A 19,725-nucleotide genomic window follows, 5' to 3' on the forward strand; every position below is an offset into this window, starting at 1 on the left:
AGTTAAAACAGTTAGCTACAGGTAACAGATAAACAGTTAAAACAGTTAGCTACAGGTAACAGATAAACAGTTAAAACAGTTAGCTAAAGGTAACAATTAAACAGTTAAAACAGTTAGCTACAGGTAACGGATAAACAGTTAAAACAGTTAGCTAAAGGTAACGGATAAACAGTTAAAACAGCTGGCTAAAGGTAATGGATAAACAGTTAGTTAAAGGTAACAAACAGTTAAAACAGTTACCTACAGGTAACAGATAAACAGTTGAAACAGTTAGCTAAAGGTAAAACAGTTAGCTAAAGGTAACAGATAAACATTTAGCTAAAGGTAACGGATAGACATTTGAAACAGTTAGCTAAAAGTAACGGACAAACAATTGAAATAGCTATCTTGAGTTCATCTGACAAAAAATGTTGTGGTTTATTATATTTTACTATCATTTGGATAAATGTACCCACTGCCTGTCTTTACTGCATGTATCTATCTTTACTTTCATCACTGCTGAATTTAGAAACTGACCGCCTACTGGTCACCCACTGTGACCTCTCATGCTGAATACCAACGTGTTATTCAGTGGCCCACTAACCGTTTTCTCCTCTCTGTGAACAGACTGAGACCCGGGAAACGCTGCTGGGTTTCAACATGGTGAACTATCGGGCCTGTAAAAACCTGTGGAAGGCCTGTGTGGAGCACCACACCTTCTTCAGGCTGGAGCGGCCCATCCCACCGCAGAAGAACTTCTTCGCTCACTACTTCACTCTGGGCTCAAAATTCAGATACTGGTGAGAACAAGAGAACGCAGACACAGATACAGACTCAGAGGAACGTGGAGAGAACCCACAGAGCACACAGGGAATCTCTGTACACACACGTACACTCACTCGTTGGTCAGACTTGTTGATGCGTTGTCTGTATTTCCTTCTCTGACTCTCAGCAGTAGTCATACTTCAAACATCAACAGAAGCAGAGGTTTGTTTGGATGTCGATGCAGTTGTTTCATTTTGGGTTAAGAGGCCGAAAAACTGGAAGGCTAGCGGGTGCCTCTCGTGCTACCTTCCCAAAGAACACCACAGTTTAATTATTCAGGGTTTACCTCATAAAAAGAGGGAAAAAACAACTGTTGTGTTTGGCCTTGCAGCCATTCTTTTGAGTTTTGAAGGAATACTTTGTGTGTTTATGTCCATGTGCAAGTCACAGACGCCGGTTCATTGGTGATATTCTTTACATTCAGAACCTCGTGCTTTAGAGTCGGAAAGAGGATTGACATATTGAAATACAATGACTTCTACAAAGATTTTACCCAGTACTATATTATGCCATTGTCTTGTGACAGCTTAGTGTCACTTCACTTGGAACTTTTTTATTTCCCTTTTCTCTGAAATATGAGTGAGAGATGAACTGAGAGTCTGAGGTCTTGTGATGTATTATTGAGCAGCAGTGATGCAACGTGAGTGAGCTTTGATCTGATGTTTGGCTTGATGGTGTGTGTGTGTGTGTGGGGGGGGGGGGGGGGGTGTTATCGCCCTTTCTGTAAGATACTGACTGACTTCCAATAAGGATACAGTTATGAATTGTGAGTTTCTGTTGTTAACATGTAATTAGCAGTGTACCAGCTGATGAAATATCCATATTGAATATATTGGTATGCACTTGTTACTGGCTGGCACATGCCTAACTCTTAATACTGTTGTTATTTTTAACTGATTTCTTCTTTTTAAGGGAGACTTTTTCAGAAAGATTTAAGAGAAATAGCTCTTTTATTCAAGAACAAACTGTACATTCCTGTTATTCCATTCCAGTGTGTCACTTCATGCCGAGTGAAACCTTGCTAAAGTTAAAGATTTTCAGCCTGTTTCATTTCAGTTAAAGTTTAAGACAGTCAGCTGACTGTTGTTTGTGTTTTCTCTGTCTGTAGCGGGCGGACGGAGGTGCAGTCTGTGCAGTATGGAAAGGAGAAAGGCATCAAGGACAGAGTATTTGCCAGGTAATCGCCGTGTCTTCCTGGGTTAGGTTGAATCTAACCATTACGAGCCTCCAAGGGAACTTTAATGTTGTATTGTTTTTATTCTGGCCACAGTCCAATTAATGCTTTGGTCTGCGCAGATCTCCCAGCAAGCCCTTGGCCAGGAAGTTGCTGGGTGGAACTGACTGGGAGTCAGTCAGCAGGAACAGCCTATCAGATGAGAGACTGGAGACCCAGAGCCTGCCCACTCGCTCGCCGCCCGGGACGCCCAATCAGTGAGTCAGGCTTCACACCAGGCTGAGATTCAGTTCAGCTTCATTTCAATGAAGGCAGTGGAAATGTAAATGTAATGATAATCAAGACGGTGAGGGATGTTAAAATTACTGTATTGACAGCAAATGAACTGCACACATTTCAGTTCTCCCCGGAACATTTGAGGTTTGATTCCCAGCCCGTTAACATTAAGTGTCTTTGCGTGTGCTCATCAGGAACTCGCTGTTTGTACAAGAGGGCACGCGACTACGCCCGTCGTCTGTTGGCCACCTGGTCGATCACGTGATCCACGCTTCACCCAGCCTCCCCGTCTTCTCCTCCAATCACAAGTCAGCATCGTCCACACAGGCCAACAGCATCAGCTTGGACTCCACGCCGTAAGTCTTGGATGACGCTCCGACTGTCATGGAAACGTTTCTTTACTCTTGCTTTTGATGCACACACGTCCCGCCCTCCTTCTTTTAAAGCTCTTTCTCTTTGGGGAAAAAAAAAAAAACAAACACGATCAACCTTTGACTCGGTGGCAGGGAGATAGATTTCACTGTAAATGAACTGCCTCATAAATAAAGCACCGCTCCAAAACAGCCGCCCTTTAATTTTGCAGTTTAATTTTACTCATCGGTGTTAGTGCCACTCTGTCTGACTCCGCTGCTGAGTTGACTGGTTTTTAAATGTCTGTCTGTGTCTGTGGCTTCTCCCAACAGTTCACACCCTCTCCCAGTGTCACTTAGCCGGCCCCATTGAAGAGATGAACCCTTTGAAAAACAGCCTGTAAAATGTGTTTATAGCGCGTAGCAGGGCGGAGAGCTTGTACAACAGGGCTGAACTAGGAATTAGTGCGTCTGTGTGTCACAAACTATAAACTATATGGTGAATTCCTTTTAACTTCGACAATAAAGTTCCACGTTTCTGTTTCGAGGCCTGAAAGCCTGTGAGTTTGTGTATCTGCAGAAAACACTGATTTTTGGAATCCGTCTTTGACTAAACTTCAGTTCACACATTCTCAACTTCCAAAATGTTACAGCACGGCCTTCAGCACATTGGTATTTGATTGCTAATTGATCATAAACCTGGTGGGATGTAAGGTGGAAATACTTTTTGAACTGCAAACCAAGTGCTTAGCCCTCTTGCTCACTCGCTCAGCAGTGCTTGGTGGACGAGCTAGCGCGATGCTAAAGGATCTAATAATGTTCAGTCAGTGACTGTTTGTTCTGAATGATAATCCTGAATGTATATATACATATATAAACAAACTTAAAGCCACTTGATAAATGCTTAAAATATTATGGAATTATGTTTGATTGTCCAGCTGGAGGATTTTGCTATATCGAGCTGGAAATGAGCCATTAGTCTAAGATGCACACATGTGCTGTTGGCCTGGATCGGTTTGTGCTTCAGTGTGTGTGATTTGACTGAGGCAGAAGAGTGTGTGTGTGTGTGTGTGTGTGTGTGTGTGTGTGTGAAAGAGAGAGAGAATAGAGATGGAGGGATGGAACATTTCTCAGTTGGAGATCAGAGTGGTTAAGTAACATTACAGTGGTAGTTCCGCTGCCTACAAAGCTACACACACACACACACACACACACACACACACACACATATACACACACCCACAGACAAGCGCACGCCAAGTTGTTGGCTCATCGCTCTGTTCCAAAGCCAAAAGATGACATAATCACCTGCTCTCTCTTCCTCAGACAACACACACATTATCCATGCATATTATTTATTGTGCATCGTGTCAGTCATGTTTTCAATACCCACGAACTTTCACTTTTAAGCAAAACTACTAAAATATGTATTTATATGAGTGTGCAGTTTGGTGTTTTTTTCAGCATTTCACCTTTTCTCTGTCAGCCTGTTGTCAGATTTGTTTGACCAGAAGTACCTTTTGACAATGTTTTTACATAATTTGCGCACATGTGATGCGTTATGGCATCATTCTCCTCATGTGTGCGTGTTATCATTGTACAGTCGATCATCGACATGCAGCTGCTCTCAAAACTGCATTAAGCTTTTAGCACAAATACTATTCACCACAGTGTTGGGATGAGTCAGATTAAACTGGTACATGATGTCTTGAGCTGATAGCTGTCTGTAAATAGAGTTCGTTTGCACAAGCACTCAATGGCAGATAGAGGAAACTTGGTGAAAGTGAATGTTTTGTCAGTTTTTCAGCAAATGTCAGCGTCCCAAGATCCCAGTCTCCCAATTTTCTTGCCAAAATCATTTTACCACTCCATAGAGAAGATTAGTTTATCCTTTATTTGGGCCTTGAAAAAGCCAAGGATGAGAAATGAAATCCCTCACAAGCTCAGATCTGGGTGTTGGCTGGACCATCCTAATCCCAGATATTAACACTGGGCTGCAAATATTCAGCAAATAGTTGACTGGTTCCAATTTCTAAAAGTTAAGTTATTGTGAAAAGAAATAAACTCATGTTTTCTATCATCTCTCTTAGCTTCAGTTGCTCCGAAATGCCTCCTCCAGTATTGTCAGGTCCATCACTTTGCTCAGGCCCATAATCCAAATTTTCCCAATGTTCCTCCCAAGATTTTCCTCCAATAAAAACTAAATTAGAATCTGCTTTTTGTCCCACAGGCCGCAGTTATATGTTGTGTTAGTTCCACACATAAGCCATACAACAAAGCCATAACCCCTGGGATGCTCTCTCTATAATATTCTGTTTTTAGTTGTGTAGAGTGAAAATGATCTGTTTAGCTGACCGCGATGCATTACAGTGGTGGTTTTTAAAATGCAGTGTCTTTATTTCCTTGACAGCACTGTCAGGGACCAAGGAGGTACAATTATACAATATGCTTTAACACAACATTGCATGCAACAGTATGGTATGTTATGATATATTACTTTGTATGCTATAATCAGGCCTGTTTCTTCACACATGCAAAGCAAAAGCTGGCTTTGAAAAAATAATTTTGCTCAAAAAACTCTGGGGTGTGCACTGAATATGTGGTTTACAGAAGCTTGTTTTTAGACTTGGTCTTTTCGTGTGCCCACATGCGATTCGTCTGTCACTGCGCACATTAATTTAGCTCTGTCCTCTGTCAGGCTTTCAAACTGAAAACCAGGGCTTAGTTATGTCCGGTGCAGACAAGGTTTAAATCTCCTTATCCCAGGGCCCGAGCTAAGTTGTGGTGAGGTCTGACGGTACTTGCGTATCCATTTCACTCATCTGTGTCGTGTTGAGGAAACACAGTAACGTAGGAGGATGTGCAGTCTTGGCTCATGCCTGCTGTGCTCTGCCCTCCTTCTGAAAGCCTGACCTGGCTTTGACCCATAATAAATGTTAGTTTCAGTGTGTGTATTTAAGACACAAAGTGGCACCAGTAGCAGCAGCCAAAACAAAGGAAATGCTCTTTGACTGGTGCTCTCGCCCCTAAGGAGTGCCTGCACACAACCTCACACACACACACTCATGGATACAGGCATAGAGTGAAATGACTCGCCTTTACCCCCCAGAGAGCGAGCCATGATGCTGCTGAAAGCCTTACCTGACTGACCGTGTTTTTTCCTCGTACGCACTGACTGCCTTTTATTGTCAGGATGATGGAGGGAGGGGGTGGGTGTTTTCTTTCCTCTTGCAGCCCTTTTATTGAGGTTAATGCATTGTGACTAACACAGTGCTATTAAGCCTCTCTGTCTCTTGCAATCTTTATCTCTCTCACTTCCCTTTATCTGTTTTTCCCCGTTCGTCTCATTTTCCTCTTCCAGCAAACAAACAGGACAATCTTCAGCTTGGCCATTGTTGTGTCTTTTGCTTTGTGCCTTTGTTTTCCCGCCATCGTTAAAAGGCCAGGTTAAATAGCAATTGTAATGAAATGAAGTGTTTTGCTCTTTACTGTGTAAGTGTGATTATGCAGAATGTTAATATATCATCATCATTTTTTGCATCAGAAACCTAACTCTGACCTCCTAACCCTAACCCCCTTTCTTTATTTCTGTCTCCTTCTCTCTGTCCCTGGCTCTCCCTCTCTCTCCTTGCCTCCCTCAGGTCTCCAGAGGGGGTAGACAGCCAGCCTCCAGCCCTGCCCCCCAAGCAGCTGAGCAGGAAGACCCTGAGCCAGATCATCCAGGCCCACTCCCAGCAGAGCCTCCTGGACAACCACCTCAACGAGATGTACGATGTTCCGGTCAATGCTGATAAGACCACGGTCAGTATGGCAGCACCAGACAGTAACACTGTATATTAGTAATGAGTGTTCAGTAATCAATACTTATCAAACATGAAAAAACACACAGCGCGCCGTGAACAAAGCGGTGAATTTGATGTATCTGTGTCCAACTTTGCCGTCACAGCTAAACGGAGTCGTCCCTCACGATAATCTGGTCCTGATCAAGATGAGGCCTGACGAACACGGACGTTTCGGCTTCAACGTCAAGGTTAGGGCTGATAACAATGAGGAAAAGTCTGTTCACATTCCTATCTTTTTTTTTCCCTTGGCTCATCCTTCATACATCTTTTCTTCCTTTTTTGTCACGCCAAGTGATCAAAACTCTTGGCACAAATAGTCTGCATGCATCATGAGATACTCCTCAAAGGTTAACCCCTCCAGCTTTGGGCTGCTAACTGATCTTGCCTACGTTTATGTCTGTGTGTCTGCAGGGTGGAGCGGACCAGAAGATGCCCATCATTGTGTCTCGAGTGGCTCCGGGAACATCAGTAAGTCAACAGCTGCTCCATATCCTCAGCAGATGACTATAACTGTTCTTTCCTCCAACAATAAAACAAACCCAGCTTCACAAATGGCCACTATTTTAGACATTTTGTCTCCCATTAGAAACATTTTGTTACCAAACTTTCAGAACTCCCGCTCATTTATCTCTCCTTCTCTTCTTTCTCTGCCTGTCTGTCCCTCGTCAGGCTGACCTGTGTGTGCCTCGCCTTAACGAGGGCGACCAGGTGGTCTTAATTAATGGACGGGACATCTCTGACCACACCCACGATCAGGTGGTCATGTTCATCAAGGCCAGCTGTGAGAGCCACTCCGGGGAGCTCATCCTATTGGTCAGGCCGAATGGTGAGTTGTTCCCATCGGTCGTAAACCTTTATAAAGATTTGGTCATGGTTATAGTTACACAGTGTCGCGTCAGTCTTATCTTTCAAAGAAAGTGTGACCAAAGTCACACCGAGGGTTATATTCACTGCTGATATTGATAGACTGTGTTGGATTGCTGGGATGCTGAGGAATGTCTCTGCTGCTGGAGACCTCGTGGAAGTCAGCTGTCAGGAAACATCTCTGGTGCTGTCCAATCAAGAGCAATCAATGGTGTAAACAGGAAGTCGCTGTCGTGTCACAAGTTGAGACACAGCTTCCAGAAATAACAGTTTTAGGGGGCCAAGCAATGCATGAGACTTAGCAGAGAATCCTAAATGTAGATTTTTTTATAGAGGCTTTATGTACAGTGAAATTGAAATATCATAAAATCACAATACACTACAAATACGGAAACACAAACAGCACAGTACACCAATACACACACGGTGCATTGTACAGAAATAACCAAAAAATAAACCACTGAAAAAAGTCTTAGCAAGTAGAACACAGTTAGATAAAAATGGTGCAGCTCTTGGCCTGCTTTTGGCCAGCACTTGATTAGCCTTTGTTGGAAAAGATTTTACATGAGGAATTAATTTGATTTCACTTGTTAATGTGTTCCAGAGCTGACAGCCAGCTATGGAGAGAGCCGATTGTCCAAATTTAGATCTCCGATGTGGTGTTTTACAGTTGCCATCGACCGTGCTCTTAGTTATTAGTCTGTCTGGTCTGTATCAGGAAAGAGGCTCTGGAGGATAGACTGCGTTTAAAAACACCGGGCAGGCTCTTATTCTCAGTGCCTGATGGTGTAAGGATGTGAGGTGTGTCACTGTAGATGATGATGCTCGAGCCCACAGTATATAAAAAATGAGAGAAATCATAAAGTGTGAATAACAGGGCTGCTTGAATACAGTCTGTAGAGCTGGGTTAATGTGAAACAATGGTTTGCTTTGTAATGGAGAAACACATAGAAACTGCTTTTTGGACATTCAATACAGCATCATGCACGCAGGCCGGGTCTCCGCTGCCTTGCTAGGTGCCGTAGCTGGTTTGCTCTGTTATCATGGAGATAGCTCAGTTGTCATCATGTGACTTTAGCCTGAAAGTTTGTCATGGATCAGGTCATATGAGCCAGTTGGTTCAGCCGTTACAGTTATATCTGGCAGTTGCTGGGTGTAACTATTTTTAATAACGGCTAATCTTTACGTAAGAACTGCTTTGTGTGGTGCAACCTGTTTTAATTTAGTGATGCATGAATCTCCACTTAGCAAACTCTTAAGTGATAACCAGGCGAAGTACAACATTCAGACAGCTGGTGCCGCCCACTCCTGAAGATTAACAGCTACACATCTGGTCTCCAGTTTCGCTTCTTCTCGTCTGTTCTTTTCTGAGCTGCTTACTTTTCTCTCGCTTTAATCATTTTAAAGCAGATCGCATGTGTGAAGTCGTACGTCTTGCTTTCCGTAGGTCTCAGCTGTATGCATTCACCGTGCATAAAATAGAGATGGCAAAGCATTTCCTTTTAATCAGCGTCGACAAAGTGGGAGGAGAGCTTTTAAAGATGATGAAACATGGAAATTCTTGGAATTTTAAGTGGGTCAAAGAGGGATTTATGCATTCTATCCTCTGTTACATCAGAGCAGATATAAGATTGCATCAATGTATTGAATGCCTGTCAATCCCCATTGTTCCAGTGTGCTGTCTTTATGAAATGTAGGCATATAAACATTTGCACATAGATGAATAATATTTTCCCATGGTGCAGTGCAGTGGCATGTTTTCTTTCTTCATAATTAACCTAAAGATAAACAGCTGGTGTGTATGTAAACTGTGACATATTTCTTCCCCGTCCCGTCCAGCCATCTATGACGTGGTGGAGGAGAAGGCGGACTCGGAGCCAGATTTCCAGTACATCCCTGAGAAGTCCCCTCAGGACCCCGGCCAGCTAGACCAGCATGCTTTGAGGGACTCCATGGTCGCACTGAAGGAAAGCCTGAGCAGTGGAGCCATACTGGCACAGTTTGATGTGAGGGGAAATAGAACACACACATGAACAGACACTGCGCCTCTCTGCTCACACGGACACACACGCAAACTTGTGGAATTACAGGTTACAGTCAGGAGTGTTTGATTGATCGATGGGTGTTGAGCATTTGTCACACATTTCTTTCCTCCTTCGCATTCCTTGAACTTCCTGTCCTTTATCGTAACCACTTAACAGTTTCCTGTTGAAGCTGTGTGTTGTGCTTGTGCTGAAGAAGAATCTTAAACACGCACACACACACACACACACACATAAATGCACACAAAGTCACAGCGTATTTTCCTGCATTTGAAACATTTGCGTATTTACATACACAAAGAGGCATTGACTGATCTTCTCCCTGTTATCACAACTTTGATAGAAATTTGTGTTCGTTTTCTTACAGCAACTGTACAGGAAGAGGCCGGGGATGACCATGCTGTGTGCCAAATTACCTCAGAACGTTTCCAAAAATCGCTACAGAGACATCTCTCCCTGTACGTGAGCGCGCACGGCTCGTGTGTTGTGCTAACGTTAACCGTTTGTTCCCCCCGTCACACACACACTCTCTGTCTCTTCAACCTGTTTCTCTCCCCCTTTCGAAATGTTTCCTTCCTTGCTTTGTCAATGATTCTCTCTCTTTGTCTGAATGTGATCTGACTCCCTCTCGTTGTCGTTTCCTCTCCCCCTGCAGACGATGCCACGCGGGTCATTCTGAAAAGCACAGATGACTACATCAATGCAAATTACATCAATGTGAGCTGGTTCCTCCTCATTTCTCTCTTTCATCTCTGCATCAGTATCTCTGTGTTTTCCTCATTTGAGGCGTGGTGGGTGGTCTTTTGCTAACCATCAGAACACATGTTGAAACACTGCGGTGGCCATAAGGAATTAACCACGTCAGTTTTACAAGCGTATGACATTTATGAGTTAATGTTTTGCTCGTTCTTGGGTCACCGAGTTAAAGTCAGGGCTGGTTAAGCGAGCGTGTGGATGTTTGGAGGGTGGGCTTTTTGGAGCGAACCTTTCTTTTTTAATAGTTTAAGCCCTTTTTGAGACTCCCGTAACGTGACTGGCTCCTCCGTCTTTGAAAGTCTAGCTTAGGCCTTTGTTATGTAAATACCCTGTAATGGCTGTTTTGAACATTACGGATCGAGTCGCTCCCTGAAAACATCAGCGAGTTGGAAAATAATGACACGAAGGAAGAAAAGTGTTTTGTAGTTGAATGATCGTTTATCTCTGCGGTTTAATTAATGATAATTGTGAGTGTGAAGGACACTCGCCCCCGCTTCTCACTCGTCTAATTAGCCCTTTACATCCACTAATACATTTTCTCATGAATGTGACGTTTTATTAGATTGAACGCATCCTGCTGCCTATTGTCAGTGTGACATTACCCACGGTTGCTAAAAATGACGAGACCTTCAGTGTCAGTTCATTCCTGTTTGCTCTGCATGTGAAGTGTTCAGATATTCATCCCACAAGCGTTTGGCATTGATGACAATTTCCAGAGACTGATGGTCTGTTGGTGATTACATTAGATTTCTGAGGCGTTTTCTCTCTTTTGTGTCCCACTGTGAGGAAAAAAGTATCCCTGGAAATGTTTTTATTGACATGAGAAGAATCTCCTCGACATCCTAAAGTTAGCTGATTTTCTTTTGTGTCAACAAAAAATTCTATTGAAAGCAGTGCTCTTAGGAAGTTGAAACAAGATGCATGATTAATATATCCCTCTGTTTATTTAAGCTTGTGCTGCTGTAGCGTTGCTGTTATGTGATGGCTTTCGATTCCGACTTGAAACTTATGATATGTTACCGTGTCTGACCTTGTAAGTTGAAGTGTTTTAGCAAAACCTGCGAACATTTAGCTCCCCGCACGGCTGAAAAGACATAAAGCACATCAATAAGGAAGAGAAGCTGTAAAGTGGCGTCCTTGCCGCCTGACGTCTCTGTGGGTGTCTCTCTGTCTGTAGATGGAGATTCCAGCCTCCAGTCTGATCAACCGCTACATAGCGTGCCAGGGCCCGCTGCCCAACACCTGCCCGGACTTCTGGCAAATGACATGGGAGCAGGGCTCGTCTATGGTGGTCATGCTGACTACACAGGTCGAGAGGGGGCGGGTAAGTAGAGGAGTTCTATGTATGTATGTATTGTATGTATGTGTCTTAGTAGCAAAGAACAGATGGCTAACTTAAGAGTGAAGCCCGTCGCAGAGCCTGACCTCTGACCCCCGACCTGAGAATCCGATGTTCAGGAGTGAACGTAAGAGTTTTTGTGTGTGTTTGTAGGTGAAGTGTCACCAGTACTGGCCCAATCCAGACAGCAGCGCCACCTACGGGGACTTCACAGTAACGTGCCACAATGAAGAGGGCAACTCCGCCTTCCTGGTCCGGGAGATGACTCTGATGCACACACAGGTAAAAACACACACACACACACACACACACACACACACACACACAGAGAACAGGAACAGGAGAGTGAAGGTGAAGCCAGTGAAAGAGAGAAAGTGTGTGATAACCAGAGCGGGTTCGAGAGGAGGCACAGAGAGACGCTGGGTCCAGTGGAACAGAGGGACCAGCGTCTCAGGAAGGACGAGCCGCCGAGGACCCCGAGGAGGTGTGTTGCCATAGTGACCAGTGTGGGCTGTTCTTTTTCTGGATCCCGCTCGCTGCATGCGGGCCGCGTATTGGGATATGGTTGCCATGACAACCCCAACCACCCCAGTCAGTCGAGAGAGCGAGAGCAGAGACACCGAAGAGAGGAAGAGAGGAGCGGAGAGTGGGACGATGATAGAGGAGGAGAGTGTGAGCGAGTCGTCTTCTGTGTCGATGCTCACGGTCGGACTTACACCAACTTTTATTTTCACCCAAACTGAAGGCTTTTTGTTAGTTTGCGGATGCACAATGCTGCCATGTCATCGTGTGTTTCCGCTGTGACGTGTGTGAAAGGTCATCCGACGCGCTGGCACTGAAAGTGAACTTTAAATGGAGGACCAGCTGCTGCTCCCTCATGACTTTCTCTCTGTGTGTTGCTCGTGTATCATGGCCTCTGTGGCTGTAGGAGGAGGCAATTAGCATTCTCCTCTGCCTGTGATTGTTGCTATGGAGATAGGTGTGTTACCATGGCGATGCAGGGAGCCAAAATATGTGTGTGTGTGTGTGTGTGTGTGTGTGTGTGTGTGTGTGTGTGTGTGTGTGTGTGTGTGTGTGAGAGAGCTGTCATCGTGTCCCTGCTGGCTTTAAACCTCGCTGACTCTTGTTTTCTGATCACATCAGCTCGCTGCAGCATCCCGTGTGTCTGCCTTTTCTTTCCGTTTTGAATGAACAAAAGAGGAAGTGTGACGTGTCTTAATTTAGAGTTCGACTGCGCCGTAAAATTCACGTTTGTGTAGGACGGCCACAGAGTATATTGTGGTGTTTCATGAAATGGGAACGAGCGAGGTGAAATACCAAGCGGTCGAGCGGAGAGGAAGAAATAAGACCGCTGTTTGTTATTCACACCACCTGTTTCATAACATGTTTAAAGGCCACAATTACACAAACAGGGCTCTGTGCAGTCTCCCCCGAGGACACAGAGCTCCATGAAACATGCTAGCAGGTCGCCCACATGAAACACAAGAGCTTGTTTTGAGCCGGTTCTGAGTGATATCTGAGAATAATTAATGACTCAGGAAGTTCAGGTCTTGACTGAGGTGAGAGTGACTCGTTCCTGACGCCTTAAATGATAAAGATGTCTTCTTTTCCCTTCCTGTGTGTGTTCAGAGTGAGCAGCAGAGAGAGCTCACCCAGATTCAGTACCTGGCCTGGCCAGACCACGGCGTTCCCGATGACTCCACTGACTTCCTGGACTTCGTGGCTCTGGTTCGGACCAAACGGGCCGGACAGGACCAGCCCATGGTGGTACACTGCAGGTACGGTTCCTCTTACTGGGAAGTGTTTGGTGAACCCAGCTGCTCTGTGTGTTGTTTATCTAAACTCTTCCATCGTTTCCAGTGCGGGGATTGGTCGGACAGGGGTTCTGATCACCATGGAGACAGCGCTGTGTCTAATGGAGTGCGGCCAGCCAGTGTATCCTCTAGACATCGTCAGGACCATGAGAGACCAGAGGGCCATGATGATCCAGACGCCTGTACGTAACACACGGATCTGTCTGTCCAGCTGCGCCGGCCACTTCAGAGCATCCTCTAAACTCTCTCTCTATCTGTCCACCAGAGCCAGTATCGCTTCGTGTGCGAGGCCATCCTGAAGGTCTACGAGGAGGGCCTGGTCAAACCACTCAAGACCGCCATCTACCAGCAGAGAGAAAAGGTGGACGAGGAGCGGGAGGGGGAGAAGAAAGAGCAGCAGAAAGCAGGTGAAGGAGGCGAGACGGCGGCGATGGAGGAGGGGGAGGCGGCCGTGGTGGAGTTGCTTGAGGGAGGTCTGGACGAAGAGGACGATGACGACGAAGAGGTGGAAGTGCTGGATGTGGGAGAAGTGACGGAAGAGGGGGAGGAAGAGGAAGAGGACGAAGAGGAGGAGGAGGAGGAGGAGGAAGCGGAGGAGCCGAGCGTCGCGAGCGCCACCAGCGTGACCAGCGAGACCAGCGTGAACCCTGACCCCGACCCCGCAAACCCGTGACTTTTGACGGGTGGTCAGGGGTCGCCCGGAGGAGGCCAGGCGGCCGGAGAAGAGAACAAAAGCACTGTTGCACTTTATGCTGACAAAAAAAAACAAACAAAAAAACGGAAAAAAAGACAAACGAACAAACAAACGTGAAAATCATGGACAAGCTAGAATAAAAAAAGACATCCAGCTGTGTTGAATAGGTACCATTAGGGGATATTGTATGTTCAGGGTAAAGAAAAAAGTATTCAAAGAATGAAAAGATAAAAGTACGCGAGAATAAAACGTGGATGGGGAATTGCTGTAGTGCCATAAGTACGAAGGGGAAGGGCTGCCCCCCTCCATGGAAAGCTTTTCCCCCTGTTTTACTTCCCCCAAAGGGTCGCCCTGTCCCCTTCTGAGCGAGTCTGCCAGACGGACCTGCCTTTTTTTTAGTGTCCTTTTAGCTGATAAAGAGATATACCTTATCTTTTGTTCCTCAGAAAGAGTATTTATTGTGTTTTAGTTTGTGTCGAACCCTGTCCACTGAACAAAAAAAAACTTGTACGTTTGTTTGTATGGATCTAGAGCTTCATGCTTTCCTGATTAAATCTTAGGTAGTCAAGTAGTGCGATTCCTCTTCTTCTAACTACTTCTTGATTTCTTTTGCTTTTTGTGGGGAAAAAAAACAGTGATTTAATTTATTGTACTTGGTTTTATCTTTCTCAGCTTTCTTGTCTACGTGTCTGACAGCACAGACTGACAGATGGACGGCTGAAAGCACTTTGTGTCTCACCTCTTGTTCAATGCTGTGGCGAGTTGTATTCTTTATCCTGCTTTGTGCTGTGTTTTTGAGCTTGCAGACACACGCGCTCTGAAGCGGCCATTGTTTGGCGTGGTGAAGAACATAACTGGTTTACAATCCTCAGGGCCTGTGTTTACTGGGCACCTCGCTTTCACTTCTGCGACTACTCCACGACTGCAGACCTCTCACTGTAAGACACGATGAGCAGTGAGCGATGATTCACACCAAACATTGCAGAATTAATTCGACACAGGGAAATGAATGCGGCGTCATGGAAAGAGGCCCCAGTACACACACGGCCTCACTGAGTTACAATCTAAGCTATTTCCCAGCCGTCACGGCTGATGAAGCTAAGAAACAAGGCGGAGGTCAGTTCATTTTTTTTCCTTCAAATTCATGTGCAGTTAATTTAATAGTTGAGTCAAACCTGCAGGCCGCTTGCAGCTGACGGAGCGGGCGGCGAAGGGTCCCAGCTGAAGTGTCCTTGAGCCAGACACTGACCACAAAGCCCCGCTGCATGTGAAGCACTGTGGCTCCCCTTAGATTGGCTCCCCTGAGCAGGACAACTTGAAGCAAATGTCCATCAGCTTTGTGCAACCCTTACGTGTCTTGCTTGCTTCACACAGGTCGGTGCGTTCGAACCTGAGAAAGAAATGGTGGTCAGAGGTCGGTCGTTGGTTGTTGAGATGTTGAAAGCTGCTGGAGTTTTTATGCAATCAGTGTTCAGTTTCTCCCCAAGGTTTCACACACAGACTGTTTGCCGAATTGACAGTGAGCTGATCTCGACCTTTAGTGTGAATGGTAGAAACTTTGAAGGCTCCCTCCGCTGACCTCCCCACGTTTCTGCCCTCTAAACGGGAGCTGATCACATTTTCAGTTGAGACCGTCGGATCTTCGTCTGAGCAATCGCATGACCCGGCATCAAACTCAGTAAGACTAGTTACTTGTGATAAATTTCCTCATTTAGTCCGTTATGTTTTTTAAAGTTTCAGTGGGGTTCAGAGGTCACTGGAGCGGGGCTTTAAACCAACCTTTGCTGTATCGTTGTCTCTCTGAATCTGTCTGATTGGCTGCCAGAGAACACGGCTCAGAGTTCAGAGAAGCAGCACAAACAGAACATTCAACCAACTTTCCCTTTTTTTTAGCTGATCTTTCCCGGTGGTACTTCATTTTAAGATGACATGTTAACGCGTGATGAGAGACGAAGTGACGGCTTGTATTTTTAATTCACAAAACCCAGCATCAGGTTGCTTGTTGAGTCCCTTTGTTTATTGGTCTCGGTACAGGCTAAGCTGCCATTGTTCCTTACGTTAGCGGCACGGGATGAAGCGCAGCCTCTTCATAATATTTTTCTTATCGGCTGCTTCAGTACCTGCTGCCATTGGCTCCTTCCATGGATTCTGCTGGAAAAAAACCTACTGCTGTGAGTGTGTGAGAGTGTGTGTGTGTACTCGGATTTCAGTCTTTTTCTCCCCCCCCCATTTCTAACATATAGTTGGTTAGCTGTCTGGTCGAAGCCTGCTTGTCCATTAACTGGAATGAAAGGTTGTGCCATAAAGCCACAAACCTAATCTAACCTGATCTCAAGTTTTTTCTGAAGAAACGCAGATAGAGCCTTCTCGGAGAGGTTTTTTTTTTTTTTTTTTTCCTGAATCTTTGCCTGTGAAATATTTCAGCTGAGTCATACTTTAGCCACACGGAGAGGTGGGATCAAGAAGAGCCTAGAAACAGCTTTCCTCTTCACTCTCTTCTTCTTCTTTTTTTTTTTTTTTATCTCTCCTGTATTGCGGCCCTTTCCCAAAATCTGCCTAAATCCTTCTCTCAGGCAACATCAGTCATTTGAGCAGAGCCCACGCAACATCCACAGTCCATTCTTCTCATTGTTCTTGCCCAGATGCCTCTCTTTTGGATCATTATACATGGATCCCACTCTCTCTGCATGGCCTCAAGGCAAATGACACATCTGAGCAGAGTACCATGGGCACTGTAGTGCAGTATCAAGCTCGTTCTCCACAGTAGGACAAAGTGAATCTAGCCAGTGAATGACTGACTGAATATGTGGTTTCAACTTTGTTTTATTGACAGTTAGAAATTCATTGCAGACCCTGCATGCGTGAGCTTCTAATCAGAAGAACAAAAACGCCATTCAGCCCCCCCAGTGGCTTCTTATCACCAGTTTTTGTATTCAGCAGCAGGGCCAGCCACATCAAATTACCACCAAATCAAACTTAATTAACGCTTAAGGCCTCCTCATAAAGTGGCGTCAATGACAAGTTCACAAAACCTTGACAATTTCCTAACAAGAAAATAAAACATGGGCCCTGCACTGAAAAGTTAATAATTGATCAATCAGGGCTGCCAGAGTTTCCATCTGCACAAAGTGTCCAGCAGTGAGCTGTCTGTGCGTTCAAAGCGTTTCGTTGTTGACACATAATTGGTACTGTCTGTGCGTTTAGGGTACTGATCAAAGGTAGTTTGGAGGGGACCAGACACGGGGAGGGCTCGGGTTAGTTGTATTTTTGTAAAGATGAAAACAGCTCTAGTCGGGTAGGGAAAGGACAGCACTTTGTAGAAGGCTGAGTGGCAGGTAGTGCTACTGAAAAAAAAAAAAGTTGGAGACATAAAGCATTGTTAAAATAAGTTGTTCTTTTTTTTTTTTTTTTTTTTTTAATTTGTCATTTTTATTTTGTTTAAAAATAAGACCAGTAGGGAACAAGAAAAAAGAAAAGAACTCCTAACTACACAGTGCCACTTGTTAATTTTGTGTAAATAATACTAGACCATGTAAATACAATGTTGTATATGAAAAAAAATCTTTAAAATAAAAGGGAAAATCATTTGTGATCAGAAAGATTTTGTTTTTATTTTATTTTTGATTTTTTTTCCCCCTCCTTTTGGATGATTCAAATGTGACACAAATGGTGTGTATTTCAAGACTGCTATTTCAAAACTTTTGTTTTATTTGAAGCGCAATCTATAACAGCGAGTGTATATATAATGAAACACAAGACAATGAGAAATGTTTTACCGTATCATACCCTTGGTTAACTCCTACCTGTGTTATAAAAACCTTTGTCCTCAGTTGCTTGTTTCTTTCTGGTATCGTGGTTTTACGGTGCTTTGGACATGTCTATAAGCTTGATTGTGAACAATTAAAGCTTGTCTGTCAAAGCATGGAGACGTGGCTTCAGATCACCTTTGCTTTTCCACACTGTAAAAGTGAGGTTGGGCAATGTTAGAGTGAGCGGATGAAAAGGGCGGCACCGGTGCCAGACCTCCACAAGGATCACTCATTTTTAGTTTTTTTTTTGGATTTTTCATGATTTAACCAGAGTGAAGCCATTAGTCACACGAGGTAGCCAAACTGCTAAATCTGTAACCACACTGAGACTAAGGAAGCTTTCAAAGAAGAAAAAATACTGCAGGAAGGATTTTCTAAGGAAACAAACCACTGAATAAACAGCTCTGAAGATTTATGATAATGCCAGATAATTTGATAGAATAAAGTACTTTGTATCTAATCATCTCCTTTTATAATGATATTATCAAAACAGGGGCCACAATGGGAGCTATTACTGCGCATAAAAGCCCCAAAGTGGAAACAAAGATGCATCTACTGTACTTTCTGTAACGATAAGGACCAAAAGCACAGTTTTAAAACCGGTGTAACTGCAGCATCAAAAGAAAAAGATTTAAATGCTACATTTCAAGCTTATCTATAGGCAGTCGCTGTGCTTGCTGAGGTATATCAGTGCTCATTGTAGGTCTACAACTATTCAAGGAGGCCCGCTTGAACGCGTCCATGTGTATAGATGTGGAGTGCAGCTGGGTTATAACAGCAAACGGTAGGTTTACATTAGGATGAGATTACTCGTATCGTTTGGCACAGCGTAGGCACATTTTTGAGGCAGTGCAACCAGACAGTTTGCAGAGTTAAAGTTCATACACGCTGTATCTGCCACTTTGCCAGTTTTAGTGATAATCCATTCTTGCTGCAGACAAATATACGGCTTGTTTATAGAAACAGTAGCACCCATAACGAATCAAATTTGGGGATTTATTGTTGGCGAAGCTTTGTAAGAACTGGGAGCAGTGATGTGCTTCAGTGAAACATCTTAGATTTTGATGAATTTCATCTTTGAAATTAAGTTGAGAGAGGTCAGGATGAATTTGAAAGCAACGTCCCTGTTCCTCAAAATAACACTTAAAGCATTTAAAATACTTGTTGACATGAGCAGGAGGCTCACTACTCTTAAATACTGCATCTGTACACACTGTGCTACCACGGTACCCTAAATGAGCCACGGGTCAAACAGGTCTGTTGGTCTCTGGCCACATTTGTAAACTATTATTCCCAAACTAACCACCAGAGGGTGCTGCTGCCAAACAGTGATGGAGCACTCTGCAAGGTTTGAAATCAGAAAATGAATGAGGAGGCCAGTCCTCTTAACACTGGAAATTTTAAATGACAAAAGTATTTCACCAGTGTACGATTATTTGTATATTTCACTTCATATTGTGAATGTAAAACAGCATAGCAGCCTTATTTTCTCTGGCCTTGTATTAACAAATGATACAATAAGTAGAATTTTTCGAACATAAACAGCAAATGCAACTATGATTAAGTATTGATCTTTTGGATATGAAAAGAAAACTAGGGGGGAAAAAAAGAATAATTTACGTATGGCAGCTAAACAAAATAATAATAGGTTTGTCGCTTTAAAAATGCTAATCAAGTTTTTGTTAGGGATTTATCCTGACGTCACATCCGGTGCAGAGCTTTGCCTCCTACTTTTTGTTGGGATCTGGGAGAGAAAATTACCCCGCAGTGGTAGCGAGGTGGAAAAAAACAAAAGAAATAAACACAAGTTACAAACCATGGGAGTGTGCGAGGTTGCTGTTTAGTGGTCTACAATGCAAGCGGACGTGCTTTCACCGTGAATTCATACGAGGAGGTTTCTGTAAGTATCCCCTCATCCAGACCTCCGCGGATCCACAAGTGGCTGCGGAGCAAGTGTATGT

General features: G+C 44.2%; 2 protein-coding genes across 5 annotated transcripts in view; both read left to right on the top strand.

Moving 5' to 3' along the window:
• ptpn4a (protein tyrosine phosphatase non-receptor type 4a) overlaps positions 1–14,104 on the top strand; it is a 60,346-nt gene extending 46,242 nt beyond the window's left edge. The window contains exons 12-27 of the mRNA XM_076747445.1: positions 607–779; positions 1,913–1,981; positions 2,101–2,235; positions 2,449–2,610; positions 6,246–6,405; positions 6,551–6,634; positions 6,858–6,914; positions 7,116–7,272; positions 9,150–9,316; positions 9,720–9,810; positions 10,008–10,069; positions 11,286–11,432; positions 11,601–11,729; positions 13,077–13,225; positions 13,308–13,443; positions 13,527–14,104. Coding sequence (XP_076603560.1) covers positions 607–779; positions 1,913–1,981; positions 2,101–2,235; positions 2,449–2,610; positions 6,246–6,405; positions 6,551–6,634; positions 6,858–6,914; positions 7,116–7,272; positions 9,150–9,316; positions 9,720–9,810; positions 10,008–10,069; positions 11,286–11,432; positions 11,601–11,729; positions 13,077–13,225; positions 13,308–13,443; positions 13,527–13,934 — 2,286 coding nt within the window. The 3' untranslated portion in view covers positions 13,935–14,104. The remainder of the gene's footprint in view (positions 1–606; positions 780–1,912; positions 1,982–2,100; positions 2,236–2,448; positions 2,611–6,245; positions 6,406–6,550; positions 6,635–6,857; positions 6,915–7,115; positions 7,273–9,149; positions 9,317–9,719; positions 9,811–10,007; positions 10,070–11,285; positions 11,433–11,600; positions 11,730–13,076; positions 13,226–13,307; positions 13,444–13,526) is intronic.
• Positions 14,105–19,487: 5,383 nt separating this feature from the next.
• Positions 19,488–19,725, top strand: part of epb41l5 (erythrocyte membrane protein band 4.1 like 5) — a 31,097-nt gene continuing 30,859 nt past the window's right edge. For all 4 annotated transcript variants that reach the window (XM_076746901.1, XM_076746904.1, XM_076746902.1 and 1 more), the window contains exon 1: positions 19,488–19,664. The gene's annotated coding sequence lies outside the window, so the exon portion shown is untranslated. The remainder of the gene's footprint in view (positions 19,665–19,725) is intronic.

The sequence above is a fragment of the Chaetodon auriga genome, chromosome 13 (genome assembly GCF_051107435.1).
Source record: "Chaetodon auriga isolate fChaAug3 chromosome 13, fChaAug3.hap1, whole genome shotgun sequence".
Taxonomy (NCBI): Eukaryota; Metazoa; Chordata; class Actinopteri; order Chaetodontiformes; family Chaetodontidae; genus Chaetodon; species Chaetodon auriga.